The following is a 15,047-nucleotide window of genomic DNA, read 5'->3' on the forward strand; positions in this document are numbered from 1 at the left end:
CTGAGGCATTTAAACGTTCTATTTTCTTTAAAAGACAAATTATCTCACTCGGTTTAACTAATGAGACACTCGAAGATCGGCCAAGTGTGGGGATCGTCAATGACCTAGGGGCGGAGTGAGTGCAGCTGAAGACCCGCTCGGAGACGGAACCGGGCATATCCGTTCGGTATCCTATATCACTTTATACAACTTCTCAATGTGTTTTTGTGCGGACTATTCGTATTTAAACATGCTTCAACCCATGCGCAACATGAACATCAGGCATTTCCCCACAAGAGTCAGCAATCAGCGCCATTGGAATCAGCTATGGAAAGAGAACAAGACACTGCAATTTCCATCCTCGTTGTCGGGGGTGGTATTGCAGGTTTGACCTTTGCTATTGAGGCCCATCGTAAGGGTCACAATGTCCGGGTGATTGAACGGCGACCCCTAGGGGTGACATTCGGTAAGTACTGAACAGGCAGAAGAGACCAACGCCTCCTTTACAGATATAACATTCCTTCCACTCGAAATGAGCCATCGCAATCGTGTTGTCCGTACTAGCTGACCAAATTCCGAACTTGATGCAGGTGAGATGATTGTCATCACGACTTCGGCCCTCCAGACTCCAAAGAAATGGCCCGGCTTCATGCAGGAGGCAAGGAAAGAGAGCGTAGCTCCGGAGGTCACTATGAAAAAGTTTGATGGTTCTGTGGTTGGAACCTTCCCCATTGGCGATCCGAACGACCCCTCTCTGGCCATCTACCGCTCAAAGCTACATAAGGTGCTCTACGGCTACGCCTCTCAACTGGGTATTACAGTTGAATTCTCCGCGATGGCTTCCGATTATTTTGAAGCTGATAATCGTGCTGGTGTGGTCCTGTCTGACGGCCGAAGGCTTACAGCAGACATAGTGGTCGCTGCTGATGGGGTTGGCTCAAAGTCATGGTCATTGGTTGTTGGTAACAAGGATCCTCCCATCAGCTCAGGATTCGTCTTATACCGGGTCACATTCCCCGCAGCACCGGCCCTCGAGAATCCAGTTATTGCAAGGGAGTTTGGAGGATATGAGGACCGTGCGTTCCTCCACGCGGGCCAGGGAGCGCACATCGTAAGTTGCAAGTCGGAAAATGATATTTGCTGGTTGCTCACCCTCCGGGTATGTTCGCTTTGTGCCGATCGCTGTTGGAACAAGATATTGATATTACTCAGGAGGATGGTGATGATACCGAAGAAAATTGGGCCAAAACCACATCAGTTGACAAGGCCCTTGCGGCTGTCAAGGGCTGGGAGCCCTTCGTGACCGAGCTTATCGGTGCGGCACCCAACCGCACGGTGCTAGACTGGAAGCTGATGTGGCGTAACCCTCAGTCAAAGTGGGTATCACCTGGCGGCCGGGTTGTCCAGATCGGCGATGCCGCGCATCCGTTTCTGCCGACCTCTGCTAGTGGTGGAACTATGGCCATGGAGGATGCGTACTCTCTGGCTGCCTGTTTGAGTATTGCTGGAAAGGACAACATGTCTATCGCAACAAAGGTGCATAACCATTTGAGGTATGTTACCCAATGTGCCAGCCCCTTTAAATATGCCAGCAAAAACGTCAGACATTACAGGAGCTGATGCACATATATCAATAACAGGTTCGAGCGAGTCTCCTGCGCGCAGAAGATGGGATTCAAAAATCGCGAGGTATATCACAACACTGACTGGGATGCCGTTGCCAAGAACCCAGAGATGATGGGCAAGATGGTCGGAAATTGGCTGGTTAATCATGACCCAGAGCAGTACGCATATGAGAACTATGACAGATGTGCAGACCACTTGCTCAATGGTGCACAATTTGAGAACACAAATGCTGTTCCTGGCTATGAATATAAGCCATGGACTGTCAAGGAGCTTCTGGACGCTTCGGAGCGTGGCGAGCCTGTTGTGGATGAAGGCGACTGGAGCTAAATAGAAAGTAAGCTTATCGGAGTGACCCAAGTTCAGTACAATCGATAGAGAGAATACATATTTATAAATTTCTGTTCAGCACTTGCGCAGTATATAAATTTGCTACAGTAAAGTGATCATCGGAAGTTTCTCACTCGGCAAACACATCTCAATTTGGTCGTATTCATTAATAAATTCCACATCCAGCCACTCGCACTTTTGTGAATCGAACGCAGTTTAACCAAAAATGGTTGAATCACAGACTAGACTGTCGTATAGATTGCCGATCTTGTACATGTGTAGACCTAAATTGTCTCCACTCAACTATAATTAGTTATCCCAGCCCTGGGCCCAGAGATCCTGCTTTGCGGTATTAGCTCCATTGCATCTCTCCCGACAAGATACACTACCAGGAATGAGACTTGAGGGAATATCGTACTGATTAGCAATCTGTCTCACGAACTGTGAAATGTATGGAGCAATAAATTGGACCAGAGATTAAAGGTAAACAAAATTCACATTTATCTTTCTGATCAGACAGTAGAGTGGCCTCAAGTTAACAGTTTGTATTTGTTAATTTCCAGACTATGAAAGCCTTTAATTTTGCATAGCCTTCTCGAATATGGAGTGGAATAGCGATTCTGCCTTCTTCATATCGACTTTGCCTGCTTGATCCCTCAGTCGTTGGGATTTGCATATGATTTCATCATGGAGGGACTCCCAATCAACACCGACGAGCCGACCATTCTGCTTGACAATTTTTCCGTCGACGATAACAGTGTCAATGTTCTTTGGCGATGCATGGAAGACCACAGTCGCGATAGGGTCCACAACGGGCACGGTATCAATATCATCACAGCGGAACATCACCAGGTCGGCCTTTTTACCGGGAACGATAGAACCAATCAACGAGTCCATGTCCATAACCTCTGCGCCTCCCAATGTTGCCATGCGTAACACATCTACTGCCTTCCTGCGGACATCTCTGTGGACTGTGCGATGATCACAGTCGCGAGCTCGTTGCGTCTGAAGAGCCAACCTCATTTGTGCCATGAAATCATTGCCTTGATTCGACGTAATATCGAGCCCAAGGCACGACCGACAGCCCATATCAGCAGATTTCCATACTACGGGATATCCCATTCCCATTTGCAGCTCCGTGTCGGGGGTGCCGACAATGCCAGCCCCAGAACTCTGCACCGCAGCCAGCTCGCTATCTGTCATCCAGCCTCCGTGACTAAATACAAGGTCCGGTCCCATGAGTTGTGCATCAGCCAAATCCTGGACGACCTCGGGGTTAGGGGCCCCATCATGAGATACCACTGAAGCGTGTACAGTAATGAGCCTAGCTTTGAGCTTTCTCGCGATTTCAAGTTCCTCGATTGTTTTTTCCCGGGATTGCGTCGGCGGATCGTTCAATGCGACCCCAAAAGTGAGAAGCGTACTGTTGACATCGTTGTTCAAGAAATGCTCTTCGCGCACACGGAGAGCATCATCGACTCGTGCAGCTTGGTCAAATGGGTCCGACGCAGTACTCGCAAAATCCCCGGGTTCTTTGGGGTTCCGGTAAAATCCATAGCAGAATGTTCCTCGAATACCAGCATCCTTCAAGCCCTTCACAGCTGCATCGGCATGTGCGGGCGAGTTTATAACGTGGCAGTGGTCCAGGACGGTCGTGATGCCGTTATTGAGCAAACTTAAGCCAGCAGCGTAAGTGGCAAGGTAGACATCATCTGGTGTGTATAAGCTCCCATATACACTCCTCAGGTGACATGCATACCCAAACAGAGACCAATTAGCCGTGATACCGCGCAAGAGATGCTGCCACATGTGATGGTGGCCGTCGGCGAATCCCGGAGTAATAATGCAATTCTTTGCATCGATGGTGGACACATTGTTTCCAGTTGGTAAGGATAGGTCTTGGCCTATATCCTGTATCCGGTCGTTTTCTATTAGAATGTCGCAATTGTAGAGGGGCTTCCCTCCCGATGTCACCAAGGGGATCACTGTTCCACCTTTAATAAGAATATACGAGTTTGACATAGCGCACAGCCTTCAATTACGATGACAAACCAGAAATATTGTGGAAATGCAAAGAGAAATACAAAGACCTTTCTTGAAAATGTACGCAGCAACAGCAGCTTTATATTTTATGGTTGACGTCATCGAGTCAGTCGGCATGATTTCAAGTCATCGCCGGGACAATAAACGACGAGAGTGTTGTAATCTATCCTAGAATGGAGGAATAGGTTAGATGGACAAATTGTGAATATTTGTCTGGCAATGGGTTGCCCAGATTTTTCACCTCGTCGAATCTACCAATCTATACACATATTCACACTCTTCAATGGCCTGTTTCTTTCGATTTGAACCCCGACTGTTCGTTCTCATCGAGAATATATTCCAACTTCTATCAAACTACGTTGCTCGGTTACTAAGTATGCTGATAACAGAGTAGTTAACCGCGCAAAACTAACACTTAATATCTCCACGACGTTCCACCATGGATCCGCAACGTGGACACACTCCCCAATCATCTGGCCTTCAGACTCGACGAGCTGGCTTGCCAAACAAGCCGGGTCAGGATCAATCACGCAAATATAAAATACCTCTATATTGAAAGTAACTTTGCCTGAGGTACTGGGCGTAGCTCAATGAATTCAATCTCCTCAAGACTAGTCCTATTTCCAGTAGTCATATACGCAATTTTATAATCATTCAAACTGGCCGCATAGATTTGGAATATCGCGCCGTGTAAGGCGTCTCCGACCGCTTGATATGCATGATATTGCCCATCCGTTGGAAGCCGAGAATCCGGCTATACCGTTCCACAGATGGTTCAATATGGGCCACGAACACACCAACATAGTTTAAGGGTCTAGAAGGAGGTTTCTTAAGACATGTTAATTCGGAATAAAACAGATAAGAGAGATTAGCATTCACATAGGGCACATTAAACCTTGCAGGAAGTGGGTGCCTTTGAATAGGATCAAGTTTGAACTAAGGACAGTGACCCTGCGACAGCATTACGGGGACTCCTGGCATTATATATCTAGGTACACCGGGTACATATGATATATGCATTGATATGACGTCTAAACGGGCTCATCATTGGAAAGAATAAAAAATACCTCTTACAGAAAATAAGAAATCAGGTTAGAGCGCTGATACCAGCGCTAAACTAGGATCGAGCTAAGAAATGTGGGCGTGTACTTTGTAGCTGGCGGGTTTACGATTTGGCAGCCTAGAACGCCCCTTCAAACCTGGCTTCTAGCACTCCCAAGAGAACACCCAAGAAAAAAACATATAAAATGCACGTCTCGCACGTTAGCCAAGTCTCCTTGGCCTTCTCGGCTTACTTTGCCTTAGATGATGCACTAGCTGACTCGATGCAGGTCAACCCCGCCGAGCATACACAGACTACGGCAACTGAACGACTCGATCGACCAGATTTGCAAAACAGAGGGCGTCCCAGGCGTTTCGATTGGGGTCATTGAACATGGAGAAACCTTGTGGACCGAAAACTTTGGATTTTGCGACAAATCCAAAACAACACCCCCAGATGCGCACACCCAGTACGGAATTGGACATATCACGATGTCAATGGTAGCTGCTGGTGTTGGAAAACTTGTGGATGAGGGAAAACTTCAGTGGACAACCCTCCTGAGAGAAATAATACCGGAGATTGACCATACTGGCGTCTACTGGGCCCACAGAGCAACAATAGCCGATATCCTGACACATCGCTGTGGCTTGGATGGAGAAATAGTAACTTTGCTAGCTGATGGTGGGAATGACAACATACAACCATCCCTCGAAGAGTTGTTGATGACTATCGACCGCATCCCTAGCCCGCTTCCGTACCGTGAGAGCTGGCGGATCTGTCCGTGGGGGTATACTCTCGCCGCGCACATAATCGAACATATATGTGGGAAGCCACTTCACGAGTATCTTCACTGTCAAGTATTTCGGCCACTCGGGATGATATCTACCACTTTCCGGCCATCATTTGAAGAGAGCAACAATGTCGCTGAACCGCATGCTTCACTTAGCAACGGGGAGGTTTATCCATTGACATTTCAACCCAATTTTGCGGATACATTATTCGAAGCGTCTCGTGGAGCTTATTCGACAGTGAGTGACCTTCTCATATGGGCCAAGGAAACAATGGCTGCGAGCCAGAGCACCGAGGCATCCCCTAACACAGTATTGAAACAAATACCGCACATCCTCAGCAACCATATCGCAATGCAGAGTCCATCGTTGTTGGAAAGATCCTACGGGTTTGGCTGGGCGAGAGTTCAGCTTCCTGGTATTGTTGGCCATCTTGGTGGAAATTCAGGGCTTTGGGAAATGCCTGAGAAGCCTGTCTTCGGGGCTGGAAACCAGTCTAGGCTCATGATCTATCACCAAGGCGGAGGGCCAGGATACTCTTCCTTCCTTGCTATGTTTCCCGAGACACAATCAGCCGTTGTAGTTCTCATGAACACCACTGCGGCGACTGATGCTGCTGACTGGATCGCGCGACTGCTGATCGAGGGGCTCTTCGACTTCGCCACACCCACCGATTATATGAGACTCGCAGAAGAAGGTAGAATACGGGCACTCAATCGATTTGCTACACTACATAACAGGTTAACCGAAGAGAGAATCCAAGGAGCCCCACCACTACCCCTAAAATGCTACGTCGGCAAGTACAGCAACGAAAAATATAGATACATGCTGGAAGTCACTCTGACTCCAGAGTCGGAGAGCGACCTTATGATTTCCTTCCAAGGTCTCGACTCACAGCGCTACCCTCTCCGTCACTACCACGACCACGTCTTTGAGTGGAGCATGAGCTTTGACGACGTGAAGAAGAGCGGAAGATATGATATCGCAGATCCTTCGTACTATAAGATTCGCTTCGAAATCTATCCTGACAATCGAGCGTCTCGGATAATTTGGAACATTCACGATGCGTCAGTTCCAGATGGACTAACATTTGAGTGGAAGGATGAGCGCCTTGCAGAAGCATGGCGCGCAGTACGTGCCGGTATGCATCGCTTCGTTTCAAACATGATATATCTAGGATTCGCTACTGACTCGAGGAAAAACTGCTATTTAGACATCACGGCCGCCAAGAAATTGTCGTAATTCGTTGAAGGACTTGAATATTTAGCCCGTTTGGGATTTTTCTTCTCTTGGGCTGATGATACTTTTTTTGTCCTCGGATGAACTGCCAACAGGGAAGCTTGCACAGCCTTCGGGCGGCAACCAGGAATCGAAAATGGTTTCTTTTTGAGTGGACTCCAAAATCAGACATAAAGAATAAAGCGGCACTGAGTCCATGCAAGTCCTAGATAAAAACATTTTACCATACAAGCGAGACGTGTTGTCGAGCCATCCTTCCCAAGAAGCTGCTCTCCGAACCTTGGAATTACGGATTGCCACCGTACGTCTCAGGCCTGCGCCATCAGGTGTTTAGAGTTCTTGCTACAATCCCAGATTTCAGACACTCCTTTGCTTTGGGAGAAGATATGCAGTAAATCCTGGATTGAAAACGATGAACACACCTGATGTCGACAAAGCAAATATAGAGCCACGTTACTCTGAGCTCTTCGCCACGATTGAAGCCAAGTTCGAAGTCTCCAACATCGCCAGTGAAAAATGATATCTCACAACTCTAAGCGCGGTTACGATACCAAAACCACACATGTTTGTGGCCAGCTATACCAGTACCTCATAAGTCAACATCCGTATCCGACCACCATTGCACGCTTGAAGCTGATTCGGCACATGCGCGAGGCACTGTTCAAGGAAATTGTTGTTCTTGAATTCCCAAGAGATCCAAAAAGAGATCCAAAAAGACAAAAAGCCATCGCAGTGTTTATCTTAAATCCATTGTTAAGACCATAACATGAACTTGCGGTCTGACATTGAAGTAAGTGCCCAGTGTGGATGCCGTTGATGGAAAATTGTAGAGACTTGACCCGATAGCAAGGCGATGGCAAATCGAAGTATATTGTCACATCTCCACATATGTTTCAAGACAAAGGGGGAAGAAAGAGAAGTCCGATAATAAACCCCCGAGGCCGTTTGTTTGGCTGCTTACCTAACCACCTCGAGGACCGCCCTTTCGTACCGAATCGGGAGACTTGTTTATGGCTGCCCCGCGTTTTCTCTCTTATTTCTGTATCATAAAAACTGTGGATAGTTAGGAGACTCACCGTGCTTTTTGCATTATCGTATTCCTTGCTCTTCCACCCCTTTGGCGGCACGTGTGCCTCCCGTTCCATCGCATGAGTCCGCCATGTCGGCCTCGTCGCGCAGCCAGAGCTCCTCCCCCGATATCCTAGGTCCTCCAGGCGATGCCCAGTACTTGATCTCATCACCGATTAAACCCTTCTCAGGGCGCCAAAGCTGGATGTCTCCTATGATCAGGAAATCACAAACCCCGGCCAAGCGACCGCGACCGCGCGTCAGTCTCAGTCCCGCAAAAAGCGCGCATTCGATTCAGTTCAACGATGTCATACTCCCTGGGTCACCGACAATGAAGCTCAATGGTGGCCGGCAGAGGTCACTCTCTCCGGAGAAGCTTCAGGATGGAAATGTTAGCCCGTGGCGCATACGACTCACGCTCGAAGCGACACAAGATGAAGATGACGAGAACCGGGGTAGCCCGTCGCGCAAACGATTTAAACCCTCGACCATGACAACGATGATACCATTGAAGGATGAGAGGAGTCCATTGAAGGAGAAGACGCCCTTAAGGCGGCGAGGTCGTCCACGAAAGTCTGACATGACTTTTTCCCCGTTTCCTGGAGGCGCTGGACAAACCCCTCGCCCTGGACATACACCTGGACCGGGACACACTCCTGGACCGGGACACACTCCTGGACCGGGACATACTCCTGGACCGGGGGATACTCCTGGGCTACTAGTTAATGACTCTCAACCGCGCAAAAGAGGCCGACCCCGGAGCACGCCAAAACCCAAACTACAAGATTTCCAGCTGCTGGATGACCAACCAACACCGACGGGCGAATACGACCACACCTTTAGTCCGATGGATATCATTCCCAATAGTGATGTCCTCCAAACCCAGCAATTCAGCCCAATGGACACCATAACCAATGAAGCTGATCTGGGTCAACACGAATACAGTCCGATGGATACTAGAGCTAGTGGAATTAGTCTGGACCACCGAAGCTTCAGTCCCACGGGTGCTTACACTAGCAACGCTGGCCTAGACCAAGAACGATTCAGTCCGACGGACTCTTTCGCTGGGAGCAATGCGCACGCTAGTCCCTTGAATCTCGTAGGGGATGCAGACTCCGAAGACGACTCTTGGGGGAACTCGGACATGTCAATTGCAGAGCTTCCTGACCCAACAGAGCCCATCACGGAAGATCTTAGCAATATTCGCCGTGAGTACGGTCGAACGAGTTTGGAGACGCCTGTTATCGGAGCTACGGAACATCACTTTTTGGATGATGAAAACATCCACTCTACCCCTTCTAAAATGCCATCACCTACACGCGAGAGAGCAATAATGTCATCGAGAGCTTCTCATAATACGTCTAGCCCACAACCACGCACATATCCCACTCCGACCCCCACATCTTCGCTGGCCGACGAAGAAAATCAAACCCGACAAGTCGACGTGAATCACCCCCCAAGGACAGAAACCCATCATGCCGAAACCGATCCCGCAGACGAGTACGATGAATTTGACACTATCATGGAAAGTGAAGGATTCACTATGATTTCCCTTGATACACTCCCATCAGCCAAGCAGCATGGATTCGGCTCTAGCGCTGCGACGAACGGGGGTCCCAAACCAAAGGAAGTCGGAGACCGGTTGAGACGCAAACTTCCCGGGACGATCGAAGACCTGCGAGGTGATTCTCGCGCTCACAGGTCATCCAGTCCAGTCACTACAGGCCTAGATGCTAGGCTATACGAAAATCTCGGGTCTCATATTCCGGAAAAGCGCACGGTACATGCGATTGAACAGCAATCTGTCAACTACATGAATGAGATCGCCCACCCTGAACTCCCTGGCGCGTCATCTCCCGCTAAGCCAACAATTGTTCCGAAGAAAAGGACATTCACCAGTTTAGCGAAACTTGTTCGTCTAAGCTTGGCCCTGCAAGGTCCCTTTAGGCCTCAAGCAGACGAGTGGTCAGGTAAGAGTAATACTCGTCACAAAAGACGTCGGTTGGAGGGTGTTTTCAGCACATTCAACGCTGAAACGCAGCGGAAACTCCGAACTGCTATGGGGCTAGGACAGGAGCTTGCTATGCGTCGAATGCTCGCCGATGAAGATAAGGCTGCGGCTATAGCAGCAGATCGTGCAGCATCTCGTCTCGAGGAGCAACGTCTCCAAGAGGAGCAGGAAGAACAGGAAGAACGTCACTATAACGATTTCAATGACGAAGAATTGGAAGAGCAGGAGCATGATGAACCCTTCGAATATGAGATCAAGAAGCAAGAAGAATACACCCCACTCTCACATTCCAAGCTCAACAACACCATGCAGCCAAGCCCGATCTCCCACCAAAAGGCACATCGGGAAGCACAATGGCAACTTGAACGAGAAGCGGTCAGCCGCCAGGCTCAGATGGCTTCAAACTCGAGGTCGGTCGTCTATATTGATAGCGATGAGAATGCGCCGGAAAATGATGGGGACATTGGACTTGAATATGAACAAAGATCTGAGTCTGAGATCAGAAATGGGTTTGATGAAGAGCCGAATGATCCTGCACCAGAACCAGAACCAGAACCAGCGCCATCGCCATCACCATCGCCATATGTACCTGACGCTGAACCAGAGCCCGAGCCCGAGCCCGAGGATGATGAGGATGATGGCTATGATGACATCTGGCAACTCGAAGCCAACGAGCACAGCCATATTTCACAACAGTCCCAGGAGGAGGATGTTGAGTCTAATCCGCAGCCGTTTGCACGTCCTTTGGGCAACCTTGCTCCAATTTCCGCTGATCAAGACTACTTAAGCTCATCTCCTTACGCTACTTCGGAACATAATTATGCCGCGCGCTTCGGGCCGTCCAAAGTTCGCGAGCTCCGTGAACAAAAGGTCGATTTGTCTGCTTTGCTTGCGGAAGAGGATACACCAAATCGCGCGCGGTATTACAATGGAACGAGCACGCCTCGGGGTGTACTCGCCCGCCCATCAGAGACACAGAATTCACCAATCAATAAACCTGTCATGAAGGACGCGGTATCGCGTACTCCAGCGCATATTCGTTTACAACCTCTCTCCCAGTCCAGCCCTGATGCTCCCAGTCCACGGGTCCCCAGTCCACAAATCGCGTCCCTCGGTGGGAAGAAATCTCCAAAGGTTGTCCAAAGAAGCCCACCCATGCAAGACGCTTTGGAAGAAGACCATGACAACGGCAGCGTTTTCGATGCTGCACTCAGTCAATCAGAATCTGCCAACGTCGGCTCTGCCTCTACCCCACAGCCTCGACAGCTCAATAGGGAGGAGCCAGGATCATCCTGGTTCAGCAAAATAACCAGTTTCACTCCGCAATGGCTAAAAGCCCCCACCCGTGACCGAAGTTCAAGTGTCAGTACTATTCCGGAGGAAGCATCTGACTTTGAAGATGAAGAGGAAATCGCGGGCATTGAATCTGCGAAGGAGCTTGACGGCCATCTCCAGGATGAGCCGCTCTCAAAGCAGGCAAGCCAATCGCCTGCGAGCCACTGGAGGCGGTCATCTTCATCTCAGTCTCCCCAGATACAGCAAGATCTTATTCCTACAATGGAAAAGGAGGACCTAACACACGAGCGAAGTGTTTCTCGAGACCTCTTAGAAGAAGAGGTGGCGAATTCTGAGCGGAGTGTCTCGCAAGATCTCTTGGAGAACGAAAATGCAGAGCCAATGAACCAGCATGGGGGGTCTCCAGGGCCTCGACCACTTGCCCTTTTCGGATACTTCTCCGACGAGCATTACGCCGCGCTTCGTCGTATCTACCGAGTTGCCAAGCGATACCCCGAGCGCTTTGAATACTACGATTCCCCAGGGCGGGCTGCCATTATCGGTGATTGGATATGGACCTCCGATGGTCATCACGGGGTGCCCATCACAGAGATCCAGTTTGCCATCATTGATCGCTTTGCCCAGGAACTTACTCGGGCTGATATCCAATATGGTGGTAGCGGACAGATCGATTGGACAGAAGCTGATCTGCACCGGAGACTCATTAGCATCATTATTGGCGAGCAGATCCGAGAGGAAAGAAAGGCCAAGGCGAGCCGGGGTACTTCGGTGGATACATGGCGATGAGCGTCTATTTTTTTTTTCGCCTTCTTTTTATCTTATGTACTTTTTTGGATATCCGATTAGCACTTGGCGTCATGGTTTTGTTTTGGATCTGTTGTTTTGGTTATGATTCCCTCACGGTTATTGGTTAGGCTTGTGTGCAGCATTTGGGCTGTTTTGGCGTTATGCCCGTGATTAGTTTAGGCCTCTCTAGTCTCGTCGGATATGAAGGGGGTACTGTATACTATAACTTCCAAGTTTTCGACATGACCGAAGTACCAAATCCCGGAAGGGGATCCTTGACTTTATCTGCGAACACCCTGTGTATATCGCATCTAGAACATATGTATCTAGCCAACTACGGAGGTCTCCTGCATCAAGATCCCTTGTTTCCCCGAGTATCTGATGGATCCGGGATTAATCGCAGATGAATACGGAACCAACCCAGTTCAGCTCATTATACCAACCAAGTCAATATCAACGTCAACGTCAAGTCTCATTGTCTCCTAATGGAACGACTATACACCAATCCTTCAAACTGTCAAACCGAGCCCAAAGCAAACACAATCTACATTGAAGTCCCGACCAACCTGCAGTCCGCCGCCATCTAGACCAACCAGCCCAACCCGCACCTGCACGATCGTATACTTCTCGCGTGGCCAGCCAAGCAGAAGCCGGAGAGCCTCGCATTCCCCACCTCCGTGTGAGGTACCTGCGAGGTGTCCCTGCAAGCGTTTTCGTCCCTTGGGTGTCGGTCTGGATCGTGAAGTACCACTTGGGAGGCAAAGGAATTTATTTATAAAGGGCAGTGTCGCGATATAAGATCATTCCCAGAGACGAACCAAGATACCAAGTATATACTATTACTTCCGTCTCTTCTATTCCACTTTCATACATATAGTTTATGTATCGATCCCAACAATGTCGGTATTCACAATCGTCCACCGAGCCCTCCCACCCCTATCTCTCCCCTGGAAACGCCGAACAAGTCTAAAAGGCAAATCCCCTGTGGAAGTCCTCAACGAAAAGAACCCCATCCTGTCAGATTCCATTACCAACACCCAGAATGAAACGATCTTCATGCACAGTGACGTCCACGGTCCCGTACAGGTAGCGGTGAACACCGACGCACACCACAAACCAACCCAGTCATCGGAAAATACCCCAGCCCCGTCGGATTCGACTTCCGAGAGCCGAGCATGCTATTCCGGCCAGGTGCGTCCGACTCGGGCACAGCTTGATCGCGCTGTTAGTTGGGCGAGTATTATCCGCAGTCGGGATCGGTGGACGGATGAGCAGGAGAGGGAGCTTGTGCGTGCGCAGAGGCAGTTGGGGAGGTGTCAGAAGGCGTGGAGTTCTGAGCAGGAGGTTTGGTTATCCTATGTAAGTTTCTTCTTTTTTCTGTTTTTCTACATTATCATTATTGTATTGTTCTAGTCGGGTTCATCGCCTTTCCAATTTGTTCCTAAATAAATCATGGACTAATTTATCGATTCAGGTCCAGGCTCTCAGCGAGGAAAAGGAAGCCCATGTCGGTTTCCTATCTATGCGACACAGACAACAGGATGAGGAGCAGCACCAGTTCCGTAAAGCGTGGAAGCGACGACGATCTTCGTCAGGTGATGACGAGATGCAGCAATCTGCGATCGAGACTGTGAACCGATTGGGGAAGTTGCGTCGCTTACAGCGCTCTGTCTCTTCTAGCTCTTCAGGGCATCGGTTGGGCGCGATGGGATCGGCAGTTGTGGCTGTGGAGGCGTGACACTGTGACAAGAGTGGCTTTGGAGTGTGTTGAAAAGATAGAGGTTAATTTGTATTCAGTTTAGAGTATTCTAATTAGTAGTTGAATGGACTTGGTATACATCCAGGGTGTTATGAATTGAATATTTCGTGTCTAACTTGGTATCATAAATCACTCAAACCATGCTCTCCTAACAATCTCTTCCAAACCCTACTTTTTCCCCTTCTCCCTCCCATCAGGCCACTTCCGAAACAAATCCGCCAACCTATCAATCGGTGCCGTCAAAAGCCCAACAGCAGTCTCAAAGAACGGCTCAGTGGGCGCAAGCGGATGCGCTCTCGACGGAACAAAGATCTGAACTCGATCCAGAGACTTGGTCAACTCCACACTCTCATCTTTAGACAACAACTCCTCAAGCCTAGGCAAATCCACAGCCTCCTCGTGTCTAGCATGAATCCCCAAATCACGCATCAGCCCTTTAAGCGTGGGTACGAACCTCGGATCCGTAGACGATAACTCCTGGAAAGTCTTCAACTGATGTTTAACGGCGCGATGCTCGAGTCTGTTTTTATCTACTATTCCCTGTCCATCCGGGAGAGAGGTGATCATGGCTGGATACACCACTAGTTCCTCACCGATTAGATGGCGAGCTAGTTCCCAGACGAACTGGTTTTGGAAGCGGGTTTGTTGGTCTGGCTTTGTTGAGGAGAGAATCTTGTGGCTGTGGGATTCGAGTTCGCAGTGTTCGTGTTTTACGGCTGGGATAATACGGCTGTGGGCTGTTGGGGATGAGATATCTTCGGTGTAGTATTGGAAGGCTGGGATGTTGCCGCTGAAGAGGGGTTTGGGGTGTTCAGCTTTTGGTCGTGCTGTTGTCATTGGGAGGCTGGGGATGGAAGGGTGGATGGCGAGGACGCGCCGGAGCATGAGGATGGAGGTGTTGTTTGATGCTTGGAGGATTGGTTTTTTGCTGTCGTTTGGGGGATATATTGTTGAGAAAGTCTACTTGATAGAATAGTCGGTGATGAGTTCCGTTGTTGTCATGATGATGATATGCTAGCCCTTAGTTGATATCAATAACTATGAACAATTTTACACTGGAGAGAATCACCAGAAGGCCAAAGA

General features: G+C 49.2%; 7 protein-coding genes across 7 annotated transcripts; 5 read left to right on the forward strand and 2 right to left on the reverse strand.

Moving 5' to 3' along the window:
* Positions 1-306: 306 nt before the first annotated feature.
* Positions 307-1,932, forward strand: N7447_008165 (FAD-dependent oxidoreductase; the record flags this gene model as incomplete). Its single annotated transcript, XM_057232427.1, has 4 exons — positions 307-445; positions 570-1,138; positions 1,192-1,532; positions 1,620-1,932. 4 exons carry the CDS (start codon positions 307-309, stop codon positions 1,930-1,932), a joined length of 1,362 nt encoding a protein of 453 aa, XP_057081969.1.
* Positions 1,933-2,508: 576 nt separating this feature from the next.
* N7447_008166 (uncharacterized protein) lies at positions 2,509-3,954 on the reverse strand (the record flags this gene model as incomplete). The annotated part of the gene is made up of 1 exon (XM_057232428.1): positions 2,509-3,954. The coding sequence occupies one exon, from the start codon at positions 3,952-3,954 to the stop codon at positions 2,509-2,511; it is 1,446 nt and encodes a 481-aa protein (XP_057081970.1).
* A 1,268-nt stretch (positions 3,955-5,222) lies between these two features.
* On the forward strand, positions 5,223-5,408 carry N7447_008167 (uncharacterized protein; the record flags this gene model as incomplete). Its single annotated transcript, XM_057232429.1, has 1 exon — positions 5,223-5,408. One exon carries the CDS (start codon positions 5,223-5,225, stop codon positions 5,406-5,408), a length of 186 nt encoding a protein of 61 aa, XP_057081971.1.
* Positions 5,409-5,508: 100 nt separating this feature from the next.
* On the forward strand, positions 5,509-7,047 carry N7447_008168 (uncharacterized protein; the record flags this gene model as incomplete). Its single annotated transcript, XM_057232430.1, has 1 exon — positions 5,509-7,047. One exon carries the CDS (start codon positions 5,509-5,511, stop codon positions 7,045-7,047), a length of 1,539 nt encoding a protein of 512 aa, XP_057081972.1.
* Positions 7,048-8,203: 1,156 nt separating this feature from the next.
* Positions 8,204-12,205, forward strand: N7447_008169 (putative AT DNA binding protein; the record flags this gene model as incomplete). Its single annotated transcript, XM_057232431.1, has 1 exon — positions 8,204-12,205. The coding sequence occupies one exon, from the start codon at positions 8,204-8,206 to the stop codon at positions 12,203-12,205; it is 4,002 nt and encodes a 1,333-aa protein (XP_057081973.1).
* Positions 12,206-13,102: 897 nt separating this feature from the next.
* N7447_008170 (uncharacterized protein) lies at positions 13,103-13,943 on the forward strand (the record flags this gene model as incomplete). Its single annotated transcript, XM_057232432.1, has 2 exons — positions 13,103-13,564; positions 13,680-13,943. The coding sequence occupies 2 exons, from the start codon at positions 13,103-13,105 to the stop codon at positions 13,941-13,943; spliced, it is 726 nt and encodes a 241-aa protein (XP_057081974.1).
* A 189-nt stretch (positions 13,944-14,132) lies between these two features.
* Positions 14,133-14,849, reverse strand: N7447_008171 (HHE domain protein; the record flags this gene model as incomplete). Its single annotated transcript, XM_057232433.1, has 1 exon — positions 14,133-14,849. The coding sequence occupies one exon, from the start codon at positions 14,847-14,849 to the stop codon at positions 14,133-14,135; it is 717 nt and encodes a 238-aa protein (XP_057081975.1).
* Positions 14,850-15,047: the final 198 nt, after the last annotated feature.

The sequence above is a fragment of the Penicillium robsamsonii genome, assembly GCF_028829455.1.
Source record: "Penicillium robsamsonii strain IBT 29466 chromosome Unknown utg000005l_segment0_segment0, whole genome shotgun sequence".
NCBI classification, from domain to species: domain Eukaryota; kingdom Fungi; phylum Ascomycota; class Eurotiomycetes; order Eurotiales; family Aspergillaceae; genus Penicillium; species Penicillium robsamsonii.